This window comes from Nyctereutes procyonoides, unplaced genomic scaffold (genome assembly GCF_905146905.1).
Source record: "Nyctereutes procyonoides isolate TBG_1078 unplaced genomic scaffold, NYPRO_anot_genome, whole genome shotgun sequence".
Lineage (NCBI taxonomy): Eukaryota > Metazoa > Chordata > Mammalia > Carnivora > Canidae > Nyctereutes > Nyctereutes procyonoides.
In genome coordinates this window covers 39,737,045-39,760,636 of record NW_026575133.1, presented here as the reverse complement: position 1 = coordinate 39,760,636, position 23,592 = coordinate 39,737,045, and the positions used below count along the sequence as shown (strand labels likewise).

Genomic DNA, 23,592 nt, shown 5'->3' with positions numbered 1-23,592 from the left:
AAGCTCCAGTCGGCGAGAGCAAGCCAGGTCACATTTGAGAAGGAGCTGCTTTTTCAGGAGGACTTGTCACCCCCAAGAGCATAGAGATCATCTCGCTGCCTCTGAATTGAGATCATTCTTCCCAGAATGGAGAAGATGGCGGTGAAGATACTGATCATGTTTGTTCTTGGAGCGCATTACCCATCTTGCGCAGGTAAGGGACTCAAAGACACGGCCCCCTGCCCCTAATGCTGTGGCGCCGTCCTGCCCTGCGGGCCTTGTCTCACTGTGTCCCTGTGTGCTTGTGTGTTCAGGTTTTCCCGTGTACGACTATGACCCGTCCTCCCTGCGGGAAGCCCTCAGTGCCTCTGTGGCAAAAGTGAACTCCCAGTCTCTGAGCCCGTATCTGTTTCGGGCGTTCCGAAGCTCAGTAAAAAGAGTAAGTGCATGCTATACCTTCTTGATTCCGATGTATACTGCTCTCCGTTATTCATTTATTTGTTGATCTGTTGGGTACACTTTAAAAATGTTTCCACTTTAAAAAGATAAGAGCTAGTCCTCTCTTTCGTGCTGTTTTCTGACAGAGGAAGAATTGAATAACACTTATTGTCCAAAACCACTTTGGATGCAGGATTCTTCTGGAACTTTGCCCCTCTGGCCTGGCTTCCTATTTCCAGATGTCGCCCTTGGTGTGTCCTCCTTCTGTATCCAAGGTCCCTGTGGTTCTTCTTGAGATATTTTATTAAGAGCTTGTTTATTAGAAATGAGGCTTTTTCAATTTCAGCTGCCCTGCTCCTCATACTTAGGGCAATAAATTCTGGCTTTTAAGCCCAAGAAATCCCACCTTCCTTTGTCAATTTGGTAATGGTCTGTTTCCCGTTAGCTTGGGGAAATGGGGAAAACATGAATTTTCTTGGTTTCCCAATGATTCAGTCTGTGATTGGTGAAGAAGAAAGAAATGCAGAGATCGGCTTCAGAGGAAATGAGAAGGCTGGACAGCAAGTCACCTTCCCCTCCTCCATCCGCAGGTGACTTCACGGCCTACCGTCTAGGGAGCAGTAGGAACAGACATTCCCCTGGGCTAGTGGGTGCTAAGATGGGAGGTGGGAGAAGTTCTGTAAAGTCACGGGTCGCATACATGAGGGCTCTGTGCAGCTCCATGCAGCCAGGCCGTGGGTTGCAGGAGGGGTAGAGGAAGAGGGAGACAGAAAATCCTCAGTGAATGTGGAGCCCAACACAGGACTTGATCTCACAACCCTGAGATTGTGACTTGAGCCGAAACCAAGAGTCGGACGCTCAACTGACTGAGCCACCTGAGCACCCCTCAGTTGTCTTTTCTAATTGGGCCATAGGTCATGAAGATGATGGGCTGTGTTTTAGCTGGGGGTCCAGCCCAGGAGCAGGTTGTCTCGGCCAGGGCGGGGTCACTTGGCACTGACATTGTGATTCGGGGGGCACCGGGAGGTATGTCAGCTGCCAAGTGACATTCCTTCCAGAAGAGCACAACATCGGAATAAAGAACCCGCTTTTTGCTTACTGGCTGCATTGGCCTCCATCTTTTGCATTTTGTGAAATCCGCTTGTGGCGGGAGGGGATCACCATCCTCTTGCTGAGCTCACAGATGAACAGTTTAAGTCCACCCGTAATCTAGCTAAGACTCACGACAGAAGAAAGTTAGTGGTTAATAAAGTGAACAAGAATGTGAGGCCGGGTCAATTACTGACGCCATGGAAATGCGGCCTGTGGAGACGGGCTAGCAGCAGGCCCAGCCGCCCAGGGCTCATCCGGGCCTGTGTACCGGCTTGTATCGGACACCTGAGCCCAGACACACGTGTACCTGCCAATCAGCTCTGTTACGTGTGTGTGCGTGTGATCCTTCATGAGCTCACTCGCAGGAGATGCCTCTGCCTCCTGGATGCTGCTCTTCGAGCTGGGATTCTGCTTTGCTCTAATGACTAAGTGTGTTGAGCAATAAGATATAGCAAATATTTATAATTTTTGATCTCATAGCTTCACTTCTAGGAATATGTCCAAAGGAAATAAGTCGTGCCCATACACATGCAGGAGGTTCAGGGATCTGGTCAGTGGACTCAGGGAGGAGAGCCAGGCCCTGCTACTTTATTCCTAAGTTTGATCCCGGAGCCCAGCAGCTCTGGACCTGTTGCACATCAGTGTCCCTGAGACCCGGAGCTACTGATGTCCAGGAGGGATGGTCGACTACTAATGTCTCGGTCTGCAGGGGTCAGGGCCGTATTCTTCAGTGTTCTCCTGGTCATTCATGACTTGAGCTGAAGGCAGATGCTTAACCAGCTGAGCTACCCAAGGCAGTTGGGGTTAAGAACCACTAAGTTTTACCAAATGGATCTGGATTTTTTTTAAAGGTTTTATTTATTTATTTGAGAGAGAGAGTGTGGGAGAGAGCATGAGCAGGGGGAGAGGGAGAGAGAGAAGCAGACTCCCCACTGAGCAGGGAGCCCGGTATGGGGCTCAAACCCAGGACCCCAAGGTCATGACTTGAGCTGATGGCAGATGCTTAACCAGCTGAGCCACCCAGGCGCCCCTGGATCAAATACTCTTGTAATGCATTTTAAATGACTTATCTCTTGTGCCCCAAGTTCAAAAAAAAGACAGAAGGGAACAAGACTATGTGACTTCAGCAGTGATGATGGTTTCCTTGCTCTGTCACTGACTCGGGGTTCGCTCAGATTCTTCCCTCGGGACACAGGCGTGGAAAGGAAAGGTGGACACAAGCCCTGTGCTGGGAGGAGGAAGAGAAGAGGACAGAGCTCCGTCCTTCTGGGGAGAGAGGAAGGGGGGCAGAGACAGAGGGAGAGGAGGAAAGACAGGAGGACGGGGTGCACAACCACACAAACAAACGAAGTTGGTTTCAGAGAGTGGGGAGTGCCGTGGGGAGGACGGAACAGGAGGGGGGATGATGGATGGGCTGGGCCGGGGCAACTGTCAGCCGAGGCCCAAGCCTCTGGGGAGGCCGCTGTATTCCGGCCCCACTCAGTCAATGACAAGAACTTCCAACCGTGAGGAGACCCCCGGGGGGACCCGAAGGACCAAAGGCCTTGAGAGAGAGAGTCGGGTTTGGGCCAAGTGACGTCGGAGAGCAGGGTCTGAGTTGGGACCTGAGGTGGACATGCCCAGGGCATGACTGAGGATCCTGAGGACTGTGTTAAGGACAATGGAACAAGCATGAAAGTGCTGGGACATCTTTGTACCTGGACAAGGTCTGTGTAGCTGCCGTGGGGAGCGGGGTGCTAGGGAAGAAGCCGAGACAGTGACCTTAGGAAGCAGGCAGCGGCAGGGGTGCAGGTGAGCCTGGCCTGGGTGCAGGGAGGGTGGGGGCCGCTGGGTTCCAGGACAGCCAGAGGCAAAGCTGCGGAGGGTTGGGGATCCTTTGTATGTGTGTGTCCACTTCTGCCCATTTTTACTGTCATCTTTGCTTTTTTTTTTTTTTTTTTTACTGTCTGGCTTTCTAAATTATTCTTAACCAGCTGGACTTGATCTTTAATTTTTGTCCAATCATAATGAAAAACCTAAACGATCGCCGTGCTCATCAGACTTCTCTAGAGCAGAACAAATAGTGTGTGTGTGTGTGTGTGGGGGGTGTGATGAAAGAGAGAGAGAAAGAGAGAGGGGGAGATGGGGGAGGGGGAGAAGGAGAATTAATGAGTGAGAGACATTTATCATAAAGCATTGGCTTACACCATGTGGAGGTCTAGTAAATACAAAATCTGCAGGGTGGGCTGGCTGGTTGGAGGTCCAGAAAAGAGCTGAGGTTGCCCTTCACGTCCGAAGGCCGCCTGCTGGTGGAATTTCTTCCTGCTCAGGAAAGAGACAGTCTGTGCTATCCAAGCCTTCAACTGATTGGGTGAGGCCCACCCACATTAAGGAGGATGATCTGCTTCACTCAAATCCGCTGATTTAAATGTTAGTCCTATCCAAAAAAACACCTTCTAAGAAATACCCAGAGTGTCTAACCGACTATCTCAGCACCATAGCCTGGTCAAGTTTGACACATAAAATGAACCATAATAATCACCAAAAGGAATTGCGATGGGGTTTTTAAAATTTTTATTGCTTATATATTTTTATTTCTTTTTGGAATAAAACATCAAAATACTCTTGTTATGAAAAGTCAGAAAATATAATAATATAACTATATATATGTGTGTGTGTGTGTATATATATATATATATATATATATATATATATAAAACAAGAGAAAAAAAAACCCAAAAGTACTATCTATTATTCATTCCTCTGAGACACCCACTGTGAGTGTGTGGGAGAAGGCCTTTTTGGATCCTTTTCATATTTTGGTATAAAAAAAAGTATTTTTTAAAGAAAAACAGGAGCAGAGTTTCATAAAATTCGGCAATTGACTTCAGCAACAATACTGGGTTTGGGATTTTCTCTAGTTGATTCCTTATCCTTGAATATTGAGGTTGGCCCACCTTTTTCAAACACAGGGTGGAGTTAGGCTGGTTGAAAGTGAGTTCAGATGAGGAAGCAAAACCTTTAGGCTTTTCTCCTTCTCCTGAACTGAATGCTTACAAGTGCTTAAAGATACAAAAAAAAAAAAAAAATGTTGCAAACTCATCTCATGGTTCAATAAAATTATCTGTACTCAAAAAAATCCCACATTTTCCTCTTTCTAACCAAGCCTCTGTGTTGCTAATTTGCTCTCATCTGACTTCTTTAAGGGAAACTGCCTAAGCAGGACCTGGGTGGAGAGCCTCAACCACATGCTTCAGCAGAAGAGGGCTTTATTTTATTTTATTTTATTTTTTTAATGAGACTCAGATTTATTACCCACTATTTCAAAATTATGATTAAAGGGGTAATAAATATTGTCAAGGTGGAATTTTTAGTCTGACTTTTTTCCAGAAAACACGACTTCTATAACTACGCCTCACCCAGGGTTAGGAGGAGACACGAAGCCCCCCACCCCGCCCTCCGCCGCATCCCAGGCTTGGAGTTTGCCACTTATTTCCACACACAGTGTTTTGCCTGTGCCCTTTCTTCCCTACGTGTGAGCGGCCTGTGCTCTCCCAGGGTTCTCTCCACCCTGTCCTCCCTGGGAAGTCAGTTAAATGCTTCAGCTTTGTCACAAGGTGGGTTCAAGAACTGAAAGGGAGGAGAGTTTGGGGGCCGGGAATGTGGTTGGGTGCTGGGCCAAGGCAGCTCCCGTCTCGCTTCCCTGCCGCCTTCTTGTTCCCGCCCCAGTGTGGTCTCTGCAGCTGCTGTGGTGATTCATGTTTCAGCTCTTAAATCCTTCTGGGAATTTCCCATTGCAATGAGAATGAAATCTAAATACTTCCATGGGTGACAGGACCATAAATGACCTGACACACCCCATCTCTTGTACTTCATGGTGTCCGGTTCCCCTCTTGTTCATTTTGCTGGAGACACAATAGCTGGCCTTGTTCTGCCCCAGGACATTGGCACTGCTCTTTCCACACATGATGGGCTCTTTCCCATTCTATAAGCCTCAGGGGAAAATATTTCTCCCTCTGGAGGATTTCTCTGGTACTTTCTCTGCAGTAGGTACTTCCTCCTCCTGACTCCCCACCGCCCCCCCCCCACTACTATGTTGTCTCTTCCCTCAAAACATCATAACCTCGGGATCCCTGGGTGGCTCAGCGGTTTGGCGCCTGCCTTTGGCCCAGGGCGCGATCCTGGAGACCCGGGATCGAATCCCACGTCGGGCTCCCAGTGCATGGAGCCTGCTTCTCCCTCTGCCTGTGTCTCTGCCTCTCTCTCTCTCTCCCCCCCTCTCTCTGTGTGTGTGTGTGTGACTATCATAAATAAATAAAAATTATAAAAAACAAAAAACAAAAAAAATCATAACCTCTAGAACAACTTTGCTTAGTTTTCTCTAAGGTGTTTACTGTGTGGCTGTCTGTAATCTAAGCAGGAATCTAAGCTGCAAGGAATCTTCCCTGCTCTGGCTTGGGGGTAGGACACACTGTGGGCGCTCATTAAGTCACAGGACTTCCGTGTCATTAGAGCATCACAGATTCATCATGAAGCTTGGAGGTTTCCCTTCATATCCCAGCCTTGGTGGAAAGGAATAGACAATTGTGTGAACTCATTCATGGATCACAGCTGATCAAACAGGAAGCAGGACTGGGTAGTTCTGTTAATTTCTTATGGATTATTAAGAAATTATGGGGCATTCTTTTAGGAAAATGATCCTTGAAGATACACATAGTTGATTATCATTATTTGTGGTAGTTATGTCCTATAACGTCAGAATGCACGCTAAATTAGTGCGTACTGAGCCATTGCTCCTGGTCTAACACCCTGCACACTAAATTAGCACATACAACTATTGCTCCTGTGGCACATCTGAGCCCTCTGTTCTAAGGAGCATGGACAGCACTCTAGGACTTACACTTGGGGGCCATTTTATTTTATTTTAATTTTTTAAAGATTTTATTTTTTTATTCATGAGAAACACAGAGAGGGAGAGAGAGGCATAGACACAGGCAGAGGGAGAAGCAGGCTCCATGCAGGGAGCCCGACGTGGGACTTGATCCTGGGTCTCCAGGATCACGCCCTGGGCTGAAGGCGGCGCTAAACCACTGAGCCACCCAGGGTGCCCTGGGGGACATTTTAAACAACAAAATCACCAAGAAAAAAAAATGAAGAAAACATGGTCCAAACTAAACCATGAACGTGACACTTGTCTACAGTACGACAGCGGAGGCTGGACGGCAGAGCGCTGCCCTGTCTGGTCTCAGCTGGGAATGTGAGCATGGGGCAACTCAAGTTTTCCACCACTGTAAGCATGACTGCAAAGGAAGCCTGAACGTTGATTTGGGGGCCTATGAATAAATTTCAATGAATAGGCAGATTTGCAAAACCGGAATCTCTGAATCATGATGATCTATTGTAAATGTAAGTCATCAGGAGTGACGTCGACCTTGCAGCTCAGACATCTGAGTTCTGGTTGCATTTTTTTAAATGAAGTACCATGTGCCTTTGGAATAGCACCTCTTCCTCTGGTCTCCGACTGAGGGGGTGGCACAGGGGATTGCTGAGGCCACTTAGAGCTTTCACCCCGAAGGATTCAGGGAGAAACCCTCGTAGCACTGTAGACTTCAGAGGCTCCCCAAGGCAAACTGATGCTTTGTTTTTGTGAAGGTGTATGTTCTGGATCAGGACAGTGTGAACATGGACCTGGAGTTTGGCATTCGGGAGACAACATGCAGGAGAGATTCTGGAGAAGACCCCGCGACCTGTGACTTCCAAAGGGGCTACTACTCGGTAAGTGTGGCAGGAAATGCCATAGCGCAGAAACTAACATGACAAGGGCCTCAATTCTTGCTTCTTCCATGACCTGGAGTTGTTCCAAGTCATATGGAAAGCTTGGCCCTTGCCTGGCATCCGGCCACAGTGGGAGGCACCAGCTGTGTCCATACTGTGTTCTCTGGGCAGGGGCGGTGTGGCTCCGTGGTTGAGGTCTTGGGCTACGGAGTCCAGGGGGGTCTTGAGTGATCCTGGCAAATTATTTAAACCCTGTGACCTCAGTTTTCTGCTCTTTGAAGTGAATATAATGATGGTTCCAGGCAAGGTGAATACAAAGAGGCCAACCCCAAAGGCAAATTCCAGACATGTTTTAAAAGAATCTACAACACCAACTGTGTTCTTGGCATGAGTTGCATTATTTTGTAGTTGACTTATTTTGCAGTTGACTGTTGTATAATATCTGTCCCCCACCCCCTTGATGGGCTCGGACTCCAAGGGGTCAAGACCTCGGTGTGTTCACTCTTGTATCCTGGTGACCAGAACATGGGCCGCCACTGGGTTCACACCCACGGGCAAGAGTTGGGCGGAGCAGGCCAGCACCAAGCCAGCACTTGCTCTCCAGGATGATTCTGTTCAGCTGCATGTGTTCTCAGGGTTCTGTCCTTCATCAGCTTGTTACTTGAGTTACGTTAGGCCAGGGCCCTTCCCAACAGTGTAAAATTCTGGAAAAGGAAGCCTTTGTTTTGCTACTTGTTTCATGAGACTTTTCTCTGGGACTGTTTTAGGAAGGACTCAAACCCAAGGGTCACAGCAAATGTTCTTAAGGAAGCCTGAGGTCAAAGGAGAGGAGATGAAAGTCCTTTGGGTTCTCCCCACTTCCTTTTGTTCCACTGGGAAGCTTCAGGGCCACCGGCTCCCTGCTCCTGGAGAGAATGGTTGCTCTCCCGGGGGACTCGTGATGCGCCAAATGCCTAACACATCTTTTTTAAATGTTTCGTTTGTTTCAGCTTTGGTCTTGAGAAATGTTCATTTTGGAAACATGAAATGCCTGTTTGCATCATTCTTCCAGGACTTACATTATCACTTGATCTCTCAGATAGGTCCTAATCCTTTCCATGAGCTGCTGAGGAGGGAACTCACCGTTTTCTTTTCCAGCCGGCAGCTGTTTGCAGAAGCACCGTGCGGGTGGTGGCGGAGCAGGTGCAAGACGTGTGGGTTCGCTGCCAATGGTCCTCCAGCTCAGAGTCTAACAGCAGCGAAGAGGTAGGACCAGGGGCTTGGTGTCCTCCAGGACAGCACCTGGTAGGGTCGGTGTAGGTCTGAGACAAGCAGACCGCTGGGACAGAGTCTCGGGAACATCTTCCAGGCAGGGGCGAGCACAGCTCTGCTTATTCAGCTGGAGCCTCCCCTACTTCTCCAACCTCTTTTCTCTCTCTCTTTTCCCACCTCTGTCCTTGTTTCCCAGAGATTTGGAAACAGAGCACTTACAGCAACAATTAGCAAATCTTGAAAGTTTTAGGTCTAAGTATGCAGCTCCCTGGCACTGTGGTTTAGTGGAGGGAAGGGGGAGAAGCATTTTTGTCGGACTGGAGTTCAAAGCCATTTAGCAGCTCTGCAGTCTAGGTCAGGGCACTTAACACCACGATCTGATGCCTCTTCATGTGTGAGATGCCAGGAGTAAAATCCACTTCAGAGTGTTGAGAGAATTGAATATGTTGATAGACAAGGAAGATCTGGTCTACAAGAGATGCTTGGTGAATGGCAGGACATGGCTCATCCCACCCCAACTGCACTGAAATGCTTGTTCAATGAATATTAGAGGAAGAGAGGCTCAAGAATATGATATGAGGAAACCTCCTATCAAACCTCTTGACTCCAACTAAGCATGAATATAATTGTTATATTACTTATCGAAATGGGATAACATTCTTGACTGGTGTTTTAAAATATTTCTACCGTGGGACAGCTGGGTCTGTCCCACCATGATCTTTCTCTATGTACATTTTTGTTCAGTTTTTCAAGATTTCATTCTGTAGGTGAAAATTACATTAAAAGAGTAAAGAATCATACAGTTTCAAGAATTATACATAAAAATTAATGTTCCCATATTATGAACATCCACGCAGCTTAAATATTTCACATGGAAATCCATTGTAGGATCAGGATGTGGAGAAGCTAATGGCTAGGAGCGCCCATGAGAGGGAACAGTTTGACAGGTGCAGGATGACTAAGCCTAGGTATTGGGATTTTCTCCACAGAAATGTTCGATTGATCTCAAGCACGCTGGAGACCTTTGAGGATCAATCCACAGGGAAGCCCCAATTTTGGGCTTTCCAGAGAGCCATGGTTTCAGGATCTAGTTCCTGGGTGTTCGGGCAAATATGAAGGGCTTCCTTTTCTGGACTCCACTGAAGCACCTAGGAAGTCAGATGTGTTTCCACGCTGACACACTCACATGCCTGTGGCCCTGCTAATCCAGAAATGACAAGGACTAAGCACAGCATTTCACAAACTCTTTGTTCATATTGATTTTGTGACTTATATGGGAACAGCCAGGGAGACAGTGGGGACAGGGACAAACAATGCTATCCCTCATGGAGTTTGCAGATCAGTGGGGCGGGGTGGGGGATCCATCCAGCAGGGGAAGCCTTGACTCCAGGGTAAGCATTTGGGGGCACATGTCAAGAGGACAAAATATCGCCCGGGCACAGGAGTGTCCCTGGGGGAACTGACGTTCACATCAAGAACTTCCATCAACAAAGAGGACAGGTGTTTAGGGAAGGGAGGCAAAGTGATCCTAAGCACTCGGGGATTAGGAGGGAGTTCCCTGAAATGCAAGAGAAGCTTGTTGGGTGGGAATGGATAGAAGTCGTTATGGTGGCAATGAGCAAAATGGGGACAGTGGCATAAGGTTGATATGGAGAGGAAGTTAGGATGGACCTCTGGGGTCAAGTCTAGGATCTCTGGCTTCACCCCAGCGTCAACGGGCCTATTGATGGCAAAGAGCAAGTGGGAGCTCTAGGAGGCTGGCGGGACAGGTGAGAGGGAATGCTAACATAGTGTTGAGAAAAGGATTCTAGTTCCTTCTATGACCTTTAACACATTGAACTGAATTTAGTAACTGCCCTCCCCCCCATTTAACCCCTCTTCCATCTCTTATTTGGGAAGCTGATTCTGATCACACAACCCACAGATCTGTTGCAACTTTCTCATTGCATAGTGAGGACTATGCACTTTTTTTCCAAGTTTTGTAAGAAGACTCTGACACTAAGTCAAATTGGCCCTTGAAACAGACCATACTTTAAAATAAACTCTCAGGTGGTTGTTCCTCAAAGATTAGGAAATTATAAAGAATTATGAGCCAATTAAAAAAAAGAATTCCTTAAATTAAAGAATTCTGTGATTCAAAGGAAGAAGAAGAAAGCAGATGGAGATTTCAAGTAATTCCTGGAAACTCTGAAATAGATTTCTTATATGAAACAGAAAAAAAAATGGAAAACAGCTGTTAACCATTTTTGGTGAAATAAGCAGTGATATTACAAACATAAAAGAGAATAGACTAGGATGAATTTAGTCATCAAACAAGTAAATCATTGTTGGAAGTAAGAAATAGAAGAAATAAAACCGAAAAAAAAATCCAGGAGTAATGAAAAGGAAGATCATTTGAAAAACATATGTAGGTTATAGCAAAATTTCCAGGGAAAGGAACATAATGTGAAGAAAGGTGTGAGCCATGGAGGATAAGACCGAAAATCCAAAATATGAAGAAAAAGGACTTTGATCAAATGGAAAACACCTTGTAAGGATATGATTTGAGAAACCCCAAATGCAAGAAGTTTGGATTCCCCTTTACATGATTTTAAAAAGGATAAAAGCTGCAAGGAAATTTGAGAAAATACACGTTTCTAAATTTGCTAATATTCTTCTCTCTTTAACCAAATACATAGTTGTGTTGCAGATAGTCTCTATCATTTGTGCTAATTTTGAAAGTGAAGTATGGAGATGATAAAGGTCACCGGACGGCAGAGGAGCACAAGGTCAACCACTTCTCCGTTTTGTCCTGTCCAAAGCGTGACGCTAACACCTGTAGGTTGACCAGTGAACTTGCCTTTTTTTTTTTTAAGATTTTGTTTATTTATTCATGAGAGACACACACACACACACAGAGAGGGAGAGAGAGAGAGAGAGAGAGAGAGAGAGAGAGAGAGAGAGAGAAAGGGAGAAGCAGGCTCCATGCAGGGAGCCCGATGTGGGACTCCATCCCGGGTCTCCAGGATCACACCCTGAGCCAAAGGCAGACGCTTAACCTCTGAGCCACCCAGATGTCCCTGAGCTTGACTTTTGACAAACCCTGATTAGGAGTAGATGCAATGAGATTTGGCCTAGAAACAGTACAAAGGCGAAACTGAGGAAGTCACTAACACGGAATTCTGAGCTCAGGGGAAGGGAGCTGATAGGCATTGGGTTCACTTGCTGTGTTCCACTTCCAGTGATAGAAATTCAACTACTGGGCCGCTTGGGTGGCTCAGTCGGTTAAGTGCCTGCCTTCGGCTCTGGTCGTGATCTCAAGGTCCTGGGATCCAGTCCCGCATCAGGCTCTCTGCTCAGCGGGGAATCTGTTTCTCCCTTTCTCTCTGCCTGCTGCTCTCTGTCTCTCCGTCAAATAAATAAATAAAATATTAAAAAAAAAAAGAAGTTCAACTACAAGTCTCCTAAGCCCAAGTGGGATAAGTCCCTGGATCACATTCGCAGAAAGGACGGGGAAGAGTTGGCCTCACGAACCAGTTAATTTTAGGAAACTTCAACACCACCTTTGCCATGTTAATTTCTCCCCCCTCCGCCTTCCCCTCCCCTCCCACCCTCTTCTGTCTCCCTTGCCCCATCTTCTCCTTCTCTTACTGCAGATGAGCTTTCACCTTGTAGCAGGAAGCAAGGTCACAAGGTGCTCCAGGTTCAAGTCCTCTAAACTTAGGCGGAAAAGGGAGCATTTCTCTCTAGCTCCCCTGGAGATACCTCTTGACATGACTCCTGTTGGCCTGGCTCTTTGGTCATGGGTCCCCCCAACCCCCACCTTCTTAAAATTACACCTTTATTGAGTTTAATCTACATAGTACACAACTCACCCTGACAGTGTGTCCAATTCAGCGGTTTTTAGTATAGTCATAAGGTTCTACAACCAGCACCACATTCTAAATCCAGAACATTTTCATCACCTTGAAAAGAAATGACAACCATGAGTCGTCATTCTGCGTTCCCCATTCCCCCAGCCCCCAGCAACCACTCATCTACTTTCTGGGTCTACGGATTTGCCTCTTCTGGCCGTTTCGATATAAATGGAATTACACGGTATGTGTCCTTCTGTGACCGGCTTACCTCCCTGAGAATCATGTTTTGGAGGTTCACACCTGTTGTAAGATGTATTGGTACTTTGTTCCTTTTTAGTGTTGAATTAGATTGTTTGTAGGGATATACTACTTTTGATCGATCCATTCATTGGTTGTAACATTTGGGTTACTTCCATTTTTTGGCTGTTATACATAATGATGCAGTGAATATTCTTGTGTGAGTTTTTGTGTGGACTTAGGTTGTTCTGCGGGCTTTCAGTGGCTTTCTGATGCCTTTTCCAAACTGAACACATTCTGAGAACTTCATGACAGGAAACCTCTACATCTGATCTAAATGCAGTCTATTTACAAGTCCGCCTAAAATGTTCCATCTTTCTGGTCCCCAGTATTTGGGAGCACATTCTGAGTCTAGTAGAAAGCTTTTCAGGCAATTTAAATTCACGTAAGTTGCTCTTCCCATATGTTTCCTTAGGCACACATAAGACATCACATAAAGTTATTTAATAAAATAAATTGCACTTATTTCATTAACAATGAATTATGTAATGTGTCAGAGTCCTCCAGATGATATTTGCATTTTTTACAGTGTCTCTTTCTTCTCTCTTTTCATGTGCTGATTCATTCCGACACCTACGTTGACTTAGATGTTTTTGGGGGACGTATTGGGATCCTCTCAATGGAGAAACAACTACCTACTTGGTGAGTTGAGATCTGTTCTTTTTAATGTTTTTTTCTTTTTCTTGAAACAGCTTCATAGCGAAGCTCTGTTAGTGAGTCATTTAAAACTGGAAACATCGATACGTAACCTGTGAACAGTTATAGTAATTCTAGAAAATGAACATTCTCTTTATTTTTGCTCCTTTCTTACCACTAGGCAATAAAGATACAACTTTTCACTTCGCTATCCTTTTCTATTCTTTTCTATCCAGAGATTTTCCATACATGAGTCCATCCAATGGCCCCATGTGTCAAATAAACAGGGCAGATGTTGGACCACACGTTGAGAGGGTCCCCTGACTCAAACAGGGTTGTTTTGTCCTGGGTGCACAGCCCAACTTCCAGGACCCAAGTGTGCAATAATGTGTGGCTGGACTGTCTGGACTAAAGCTCATCTAATTGATTGAGGTTGAATTCTGTAACCCTCCAACCACGTGATGAGAGGAGACCATCCCTTTAAGGGGCTTGGTTGGGGGACAGAGGGACCTCTGTTCTTTACATTTGAAGTGGGGTAGGGATAGGGTCCAGTGGGTTAGGAGCCGTTTTTAGTTTTCTGGGGCTTTTTCCTATTGGTGCTGATGGCAGCAAAACTATTTGATGATCTTTCACTGCTGCCTTGCTTCAGAGGCATATTTGAGGCATCAATAATAAACTCACAGAACATTCTGGAAGTGGGGAGAGGGGTCTTGTCTTATGACTATTCCTGCATTACAGGTCTCATTTCTGAAAAACCCAGAAGTGAACAATTGCGTGAACGGTCAGTTGGTAAGTGGTCCTACTTTCTTCCATTTGACACCAACAGATGCTTCTGGGATCAAGCCAGACGTGGCTGAAACCATTTCATAGTAGATTAGCCCCTGAAATGCAAAATATTTGAAATGAAAACGAAAAGAACACTACTGCATAAACTTGCTTTGCAAGTCACTGAAAAGGTAAACCTGAGGCATCACAACTCATTGAAAAGTTAGCAGGAATCAAAATGGCAACTCTGTTTAAATTTTTTTTTAATTTTTATTTATTTATGATAGTCACAGAGAGAGAGAGAGAGGCAGAGACACAGGCAGAGGGAGAAGCAGGCTCCATGCACCGGAAGCCCGATGTGGGATTCGATCCCGGGTCTCCAGGATCGCGCCCTGGGCCAAAGGCAGGCGCCAAACCGCTGCGCCACCCAGGGATCCCCAAAATGGCAACTCTGGGTCAGGATATCAGACCTGACTTTTCCTCTTGCCTCGTTGTGGGACGTTTTCTGAAAAAGCTCAAACTCTCTCGAACCCCTCTTTGCCTTCCTACCCTCAGCGGTCCTTTGGGACCAGCAGATGAATTAACGGTTCTTGCAGTTCCTCCCTCTTACATATGAGTTTTGCTCTCATTTAATCTTCAGGATAGATCTGCAAACCAGGTGTTGTATGACCTGCTTCAAGAGAAGAGAGGAATAATTCTAACTGCATATGCAAAACAGTTACTCTGTGCTAATTGCTTGGCGCTGCTTTCTCTTCACAACCATCCTGTGAGGCAGCACTATGTTCCTTCCCATTTTGCAGATGACCAGACTGAGCCTTAGTGAGTTTCTGTAGTATGTCCAAGGCTATACTGCCTACGTGGGCCTTGGATCCAGGTAGTGAGTGGCTGAGATAGGACTTTGATACAGGCCTGTCCGACTCTCCAGCTTTTGTTTTTGCCAGTGCTGTTTTCCCGAAGACTTGTGAATTTCACCCTATTTGGGAGTTCTTCATTAAAAAGAATAACACAGATATTAATATTTCACTGAGCTCAGTGTTGGGTCCTCACTAAGCATACTGCAATTTATTTGAAGTGCTGGGGTTTACCATCTGAGGCTTGATTTATTATTTTTATTTTTTAATTTATTTTTTTAAAAGATTTTATTTATTTATTTGAGAGAGAGAGAGAGAGAGCAGGGGGAGGGACAGAGAAAGATTCCTAAGCAGACTCTGAGCTGAGCCCAGAGCCATATGCAGGGCTCTATCTCACTACCCTGAGATCATGACCTCAACCAAAACCATGAGTTGGATGCTTAACCAACTGAGCCACCCGGGTATCCCCTGAGGCTTGATTCTAAACATAAAGGTTTTAGACACTCTCTGGGTTATTGCTTTGGGAGAACATATATTTATTCAAACAGTGTGACCATTGCTGAGGATATTTTTTTGAATGCTTCCTTTTTGACATTGCCTTCAGAATCTATGGCCCATTCTTTTGAATTGCTGTAGTGGAGGAAAATTCTTGTCCTTGGATTTGATTTTGGAAATAGCCAAAATAAATGTGATTAATCAGATTAATAACCAACTTGGGTGAATTAGTTGTATACTGCTGTGTGTCAAATTATCCCCAAACTTAGCAGTTTAAAACAATACGTGTTTGTTACAGTACAGTTTCTGAAGGTCAGGAACCCACAGGCCGCTTAGCCAAGTGGTTCTGACTCAGAGTCTCTTACAAGGTTGCAGATAAGATGTTGTCTGGGGCTGTGATCTCATTTGAAGGATTGTCTGGGTCTGAAAGATCCACTTCCAAGATCAGTCATGTGTTTGTTGGCAGGCCTCAGGTCTTCATGGGCTCTTGGACTGAGGGCTTCACTCCTTGTAGGTCTATCCATAGGGTTGTCTGAGAGTCCTCAAAATATGACAACTGGCTTCCCCTGGAGATAATGATCAGAGACAGAGGGGGAGAATGAGCAAGCCACAGAGCACCCAAGACAGAAGACACGGTCTTTTGTTACCTAATTTTGGAATTTGTATACCATCACTTCTAGGTATTTTATTAGTCGACAGGTCTACTCTGGCCCAGTGTGGGAGGGGAATACCTGAGTGTGAATACCAGGAGGCCATCTTGGAGGCTGGCTACTGCATTGGGAAAATGCCATTTGGGACCCAAAATATTTTATGGATATAAATTAATGTGATTGGGTACACCTGGGTAGCTCAGTGGTTGAGCATCTGCCTTTGGTTCAGGGTGTGATCCCGGGGTCCTGGGATCATGTCCTACATTGGGCTCCCCAGAGGGAGCCTGCTTTTCCTTCTGCCTGTGTCTCTGCCTCTCTCTCTCTCTCTCTTTCTGTGTGTCTCTCATGAACAAATAAATGAAATCTTTAAAAAAATTTAATTAATGTGATGGATCCTTTTTATATGGCTCAGAAGGTAATTCCAGAGCTGAATTTTAAAAACATTTTGGGACTTGAGAACATCATGGATGCAGCTCTGCAGCCATCTTAGAGACTGCTTTGAAGACCACAATTTAATTTATTTCACCAAATGTGTGTGGCAAGCACTGGGCAGATCTCATGGAGGACTGAAAGACAGAAGTGACCATCCTTGCTCTCGAGGCTTATAGTAGTGGCCGGGACAGATCACTCGTAGAGAGAAATAAGCATGGGTTCAGCTGCGACACCATGCAAGGGAGAGTGAGGGAGAGCCAGGTAAGGAAGACGGAGCTTGTCATGTTCTCGGGGATCTCTCAGCAGCGTGGGCCTGGTTGTGCCAATCACACCTCTGCCCACTGTTCATAGTTGTGGGGTCCACCTTGTCTCAGACCTTGGTGTGAATGATAGAGCCTATGTGTCCTTCTATCTATAGAGAGCCTGAGAAGGATCTTACCTCCCGGGAATCGAGGGTACCCGAACAGGTGGCACAGACTTCAGGAATAAACAGTGGCTTTGAGTAACGGCCTTGAGGTAAGGGGACACAGTTAAAATTGTGTATTTGGAAATCAGAGCTTCTTGGAGTGAGCACCTTGACACCACTGCCCTCGTGCCCCCATATGTCTTTCTCTGCCGCTCAGCTCCTGTGTTCGCTCGCCTTCCCACCGCCTGGTCTCCTCTCAGACACCATCCCTCCATCATCTCCCCCATCCCACGCTCCTCTAGCTTTCTCCTGTGGCTTTTCTGTTTGTCACCACTGACATGATCAAGTGTCCAGTTGAAGAGCAGACAGACGGAACAGGCCCTCCTTTGCCGCACCCCCATCCCAGCAACTGCCCTCCTCCTGCCCTGTGTGCTGAGCCTCTCCACGCAGTCATGGCCTTTGGATGCTGCCCCACCCTGCTCACCTCCCATTCACAGTCCGCTTTCTGCACCCTCGACTTTCAGCCCTGAGATCCACAAAATCGGGTCTGCCTTCCTTTCCGTGATCAATGCTTTAAATACCCATGACCATATGTGCTATGTCCTTAGCCCACGCTCTCCTTCTTCCGTAGACTGCTCTGTCCTCTCTCCAACTTGCCTTCATCAATGATCTGTAACTACTTCTGAGCACACATCTCTTACCATGCTTTGTCCGGAGACCTAGGTCCACTGGATGCAGTTGCTATGGGTACTCATGACCTTCTGGAACCCACCCGGCCCCCTCTTCAACCCCCTTTCTTAGTTGAGGGGGTTGCCATCCACCTAATTTTCTCTAGCTCAAAATTTTAGAGCAGCATTGATTCTTCTTTACCTCTTCTCTTCACCTGACATCCACAGGGGTCTGGCCTCATTGACCATGGCCTCACTTTCTCTCTGGCATTGGCCAATCATTTCATTACCATCACCCCTGACCGGTCCATGCATTCTTTCCCCAGGTCCTGATCTTATGCTGTCCACCTTGCATGCTGTCCTTGGACTTATCTTGAAACACAGAGGAGTTTCTGATCTTTCCACATAAGCCTCGTTTCATTGGGGATAAAGCAGAGGTGTGCAAAAGGCAGACACCAAGCCAAGACGAAGAGCAGCCTAGTTACTTCCAGTGTGGTGGGGAGCTGAAGACTGAGCCCTGGTTTACCAAGTCCTCACTGAGTACCACCAAGTATATAAATTCCCAGATACTAGGGATTGGAGCAGATGTAGCTAAGTCTTTTTAAAGACTCCCAAGTAGTAAGGGGATATCAGGAAGGAGACACTTAAAAAGAATCTTCAGATGTAATTATAGACATTGATTCAATGCACATTCATTTTTACACACGCACACACACACACACACACACACACACACGTTAATAACAAAGCTTGAGCCTTCACAGATTTTAGTTTACATAACACTGTACACCTTCAGGATGAAGTCCGAGCTCCTTAGCATGGCCCACAAAGGCCTTGGGGATCTGGCCCCTGCCCATTTCTCCAAGTTGGCTTCAGCCTTGAGCTCCGGCAGTACTGAGATGCTCACAACTCAACCTGCTGTGACTTCTGCATGGAACAGCCACCTGCTAATCCCTCCTACCAGCCAGGCCTCAGCGCAGTGTCACTTCCTATGGGACATCTACTCTGACCCCTTTCCAATAGTCCTCATCACAGAGCCCCCTGACGAGCCCCCTGCTCGTCTTGTCTCTGCCCCACCGGGCTACACCAGACTCTCTAGACCCAAGGCGCAGGGCATGTGACCTGCTTCCGTCTCCTAGTGCCCCGTACAGAGACTGTGCACACAGCACACACTCAGCAAGTATTTTTGAGTGGATGACGGAATCCTTCCCTTTAGGTTCCCGAGACTGTTATTTTTTTTTAAATCAGTTAAGCATAGTATAATTAATTTTTAACCACTGGAATTTGAAAAAAGTCAACTGACATTTTACTAAAATAGAAGGAAAATTTACCAGTGAGGCTGTATTGGATGAAAGATGCAAATGGTAGGTTTTCTTTTTAATCTATGTGCCTCCTAAAAATAAACACCAGCTTCATATGGAGATCTAGAAACTACTCATTATGAAGAAATGGACTCATCGTATTCCTTTTTTATAAATTTAAATCATATCCTTTTGCTTTACAGAGCATTCTCGGGGTGGGGGGGCAAAATAGAATTCTCAATGAACTGGCTGCATTTCATTTACTGATAATACGATTCTATTGGGCGTATACACATACACATATGACAATATAAATTCTTGATTTGCTTTCTTTAACAAAATGGATTGCCAACCAAATGTCTCTTTAAAGGCAGCGGCCATGAAAGGCTCAACACTGCCACCCTCCTCTGGACATTGACTTTGACTTAAGTCTTAGTTCTGTCCCTGCCACCTCCCTCCCCCGACCTTCAGATTTCCCCACTGTGCTCCAAATTTCCTAGTTTCCCAAAACGAGCCTGGGAAGGCCAGCACAGGGTCTGGAATCAGTGGACCTGGCTCTGAGCCTGCGCTGCCATCACAACCTCTGAGCTAGCACTCCAGTCTCACGTCCTCCAAAGGCTTATTATTATTTTTGTCCTTATTTTGGTCCCTGCTAGACCTCGACCTCCTTGGGGGTCCAGGTCCTTGTCATTCTTATTCATTATCTTAGTTTACTCCCATAAAGTTGAGAACGCTGTCTAGAACATAATAAGGGTTCGATCAGGTTGGAAGGAAGGAAGGAACACATGCATGACTCAAATCAGAATGATGACTCTCAAGCTGTGAATGACATTTTTCCAGTGTGGAGCTCCCTGAAGGCAGAGGCTTTGGTTCAAGGGAGCACGGCACCCTCAGAGGCTCCCTGACAGGGGCTGAGTGTTTTTGTAATTTAATGCACACTGTTCTAGGATTCTTTCAGGTGACCAGAAAATCATTTCATTCACAGGCATAGAGAGCAAAAGGCAATGTTTAAATACGAGCTTTGGCACTCTTCCTCTTTTGCTACTCTTTTAAAATAGGGGCCGTGAAAATCAGGGCCCACATCTCACGCTGTTAGGGATCGGAGTGTCCAACACCTGCTTGATCTTTCTGGCTGGAATAGTTCACGCTCTTTAATTATACAGTGACCGGGTGGCCACAAACCACACGGAGGGCACCCAAGCCACAGCGGCGTGAGCAAGGCTTTTTCCATTACGCTGCAGTGTCGATTCGTGTGGACCCCTGAAACTCTCTGGCCCAGAGCAGCGAAGCAGGCCGTTGCTAGTGAGGCCTGCCGTGGCCAGGTGCCTGCTGAGAAGGGTCAGTCTCATGATTTTGTGCTGCACCAGGGAAGAGCGGAACTCTGGAGGGTGCCTGGGCCCTTTACGGGCACTGCCTTTTATAAATCTTGCAGCAACTCATATAAAGCTCTGTCATTATTTCCTCTGCTTAGTAGATGGGGAAGTAGGGGCCTCAGGGGCTCTTGATCTTGGAGGTGGTGTTGAGACTGGGAACTTAGCTACTGATGTCTGTGTGTCTCCTTCCCTGACCTGCGACACTCTCCCTCACGTCAGTATCTCCATGTTTAAGAAACTGCATGAGAGGGCAAGAGCCCAAGGATTATTATTATCTTTTAAAGATTTTATTTATTTATTTGAGAGGTGGGGAGGGGCAGAGGCAGAGGGAGAAGCAGACTCCCCACTGAGGAAGAGCCCGACGCAGGACTCGATCCCAGGACCCTGAGACCACGACCTGAGCTGAAGGCAGACGCTTAACCAACTGAGCCACCCAGGCCCCCCAAAAGCCCAAGGATTATTTAAGATACACCTGTCATGTGTTGGGTGAAGCTAGGCAGGCAGCAGCTGGAAGGCAAAGACTAGTTGCCTGGAAGGGTTAACACATACCTACCCATCATCAGCAAGGTGGGAGGGGTGACCCTGTGACTTGGGCCCCTAAGTGAGCTGACAGAGATTTCCATATATGAGTGTCAGACCCATGAATGACAACTTCTTGTCATGATCCCCCACAACTGCCACCTCCAGCCAAGGCCCTGGAGGTGGAAAGCAGGCTGTGTGGGGCTCTGTCTACTTACACTCTGTCGCTCATTCACTGTGCACATGTGACAATTACTCCACCAGGGACAGTCCATCCTCAGTATCATGGTAGTTGTGATCTGCAGCGTTGCTGCCAGCACCGAATTAGCAAATACTGAACTATTGTTTCTGTGGGAAGTACAGGGTTAGGCTCCCAGGAGCCTCTGGTCACTCTTTGTCAACCAGTCAGTGCACGGCCTTGTTTTATGTGTGTTTCTGTTTAAAGGCACCATGTATAACATCCTCTATTGATTCATGTTGAACTCACGGCCAACGGCACTATAACCCATGCCCGGACCACACTCATCGAACACACCCATCCTCCACGAGGCACATCACAGGCTTCTTGTGCTTAGCACCACGAGACAACACTTCAGCACTCCGGGCCATTATAAACAGCAAAATCACCAACAAAAAAGCACAGAAATGCCCAAACATCAGCCTTAAATGGTCTTCAAGAAGGACGCTTGTTTACGACAGGAGCTGAAATAAGGAGGCAGAGAGTCACCTTGTTTGGCCTTGACTGGCACCAGGCACGTTGGGGGACTAGCTTTCTGCCACCCAGAGCATGTCTGAGAATGGATGCAAAACCAGCAGGAGCATTGGTTTGCGGGTGACCAAGGGATGTTAGCCAGTTGACAGATTTCTGCAAGTACTGAGGGTCAACTGAGCAACGGTCCCCACTCCTCCTTCATCCTCACCTCGTCTTGACTGTCGTGTTCCCTTTCCACCTGGCTTGAAAGAAGCGGTGTCTGCACTGCTGCATCCAAGGACCTCTTTCCACTGGCTCTGGCCTGCTCTCTATCTGCCTCCTGGCACCCCCAGCCTTTGCCCTGGTACCTCCTGGTGCCTTCCCTTTGCCCACCGAACTTGGTGGCTGCATTTGGTGCTCCTCTCCTGGCTCTCCTCTCAGCCAACCCTTCTCTCTGTTCTGCATGGATCTCTCTTCTCCCTCCTGCTCCCCAGATGGTTGTGGTCCCTGGGACTCCAACCTCGGCTCTGCCTCTGCATCTCCTCTTTCCCAGGTGAGCCCAGGCACTCCCCTGCTGTGCCGTAGCCCCATAACCAACAGCACAGCAGATGCCTCCATCTGGGTTTGCTGCCAAATGCTCAATCCAGAATTCTCTTCAGGACTAGTCTTCCTCCTGTAACCAACTCATCCACCTGGTTGCCCAGATCTTACCAGAGTCCTCTCAGGTCTCCTCCCTGCCTTCACCTGCCCAGTCACTGCATTCTGTTGTCTTCCTCTGAAGAGTGTCCCAGCTCTGTCCCTTTGCTAGCCTGGCGTGGTCACCATCTTCCCGATGGTCTCACCTTGTTCCCCTCAACATCACCTCCACCTGTCCCCATAGTTATGCTAACACGGGTGGGGGTGGGGTGGAGTCTCAGCTCCCTGATGGTGAAGGACTTGAGGAATCGGGCCCTTGGTACAGTGGTGTGGTCTGGGTCTGCACTCCCTACTTCTCTCTGCCTCCACATCAAGTGGAAGAGTCGCAGGGCAGGTTATTCCCACAGGCCCCAGTCTGGCTCTGCCCTCCATCCCCAGCCCCTGCTGCTGCGCTCCAGCACTCTGCCCCCAGCTTGTCTCCGGGGTCTAGCTCATGAGTCTCCTCCAGGAACCCCTGCACTCAAGTATCCCTGGAATTATACTTACTGTACCCTAGTCCCTTCTGGATTCTCTATGGTTGGTGATTTCTTCCCTTCCTTCCTTCTTTAGATTGAGGCTACACCTTATTTATCTTTGTACCCCCCAATATTTAACGCATACCTGTTTATTGGACAGATGAATGGATGAATGACTGAATTAGTGAATGCTCCCCCTTCAGCCCCATGCCCTCAGATGTCTGTATCTGAGGCCTGTCTCCCCCTTTTCTGGCTTGGGTGGCCCCCTCCCTCCTGGCTGCAGCTTTACCTCAGGAGCCCTCTGGCTCTTCCTTTTTTGAAACTTGAGTTTCCTTTCTGGGGCGACCTCCCCTTCCCCCTGCAGGTATCCTTCACCTCTTTTCTTTGCCCAAGGAGCTGGCTGCTTTGCAGAGTTGCTCCAGTCTTTAGCACCATCTTGGATTCCCTTTGAATACACCCAGGAGTGCTGGGTCTTGTGTCTCCATAGCAAGAATGTGGAATGCGTGCCACAGAGTCTAATCCCTCTGCTTCTCTCTTTTAACAGCAGAATGCTTCGGAAAGAATAGAAGTTCCAGTGAAGAAAGATACTCTCTGAATTACGTGATTTTTCTTGTGATTGGCTCCAGTCTTTAATAAATACTTTACTCTTCCTCTTTCTCCATTGCCTGATTTTTAACAAAATAGGCGTAACTATTAAATTTTTAGATAAGAAGCAATGACATGAAAAAAAAAAAGAAGCAATGACATGAAGAGATTATTACTACCTAAGGATTTTAGGAGCTAAGGACTCACAAAGTGGCCATTCTTAGCATAATTATGTCACATGCCTGTTTTAGATCAAAACGCAATGGTTGTAGTTCCTTATTCTTAAAAATACCATCAGTCCACGCAGCTTGGTGTCAAGAGTGTCTTTCTTTTTGTGACTTCTTTTAATCAAAAAAAAAAAAAAAAAGCACCTGGTGATTTAGGGATGAAAGGCAGTCCCCTCCCCACCACCAAAATGCCTC

General features: G+C 46.8%; 1 protein-coding gene across 3 annotated transcripts; it reads left to right on the top strand.

Annotated features, from left to right (window-relative positions):
* Window positions 1-23,235, top strand: SPP2 (secreted phosphoprotein 2). 3 transcript variants are annotated; one of them, XM_055345896.1, is made up of 8 exons: window positions 1-193; window positions 294-418; window positions 7,141-7,263; window positions 8,401-8,508; window positions 13,235-13,289; window positions 14,022-14,072; window positions 16,895-16,992; window positions 23,133-23,235. In XM_055345896.1, exons 1-7 carry the CDS (start codon window positions 127-129, stop codon window positions 16,963-16,965), a joined length of 600 nt encoding a protein of 199 aa, XP_055201871.1. In that variant the 5' UTR covers window positions 1-126; the 3' UTR covers window positions 16,966-16,992; window positions 23,133-23,235. The 3 variants fall into 3 exon arrangements, with proteins under 3 accessions (XP_055201871.1, XP_055201869.1, XP_055201870.1); XM_055345894.1 differs by having other exon boundaries at window positions 23,130-23,235; XM_055345895.1 differs by lacking the exon at window positions 23,133-23,235 and adding an exon at window positions 17,877-19,003.
* Window positions 23,236-23,592: the final 357 nt, after the last annotated feature.

What these genes read in the sequence shown, in the direction of transcription:
- SPP2 (XM_055345896.1), top strand. Translation starts at nt 127, where the DNA reads ATGGAGAAGATGGCGGTGAAGATACTGATCATGTTTGTTCTTGGAGCG. An exon ending in GCATTACCCATCTTGCGCAG is followed by an intron (nt 194 to 293) that starts GTAAGGGACTCA and finishes TTGTGTGTTCAG; the next exon opens with GTTTTCCCGTGTACGACTAT. An exon ending in TCCAAAGGGGCTACTACTCG is followed by an intron (nt 7,264 to 8,400) that starts GTAAGTGTGGCA and finishes TTTCTTTTCCAG; the next exon opens with CCGGCAGCTGTTTGCAGAAG.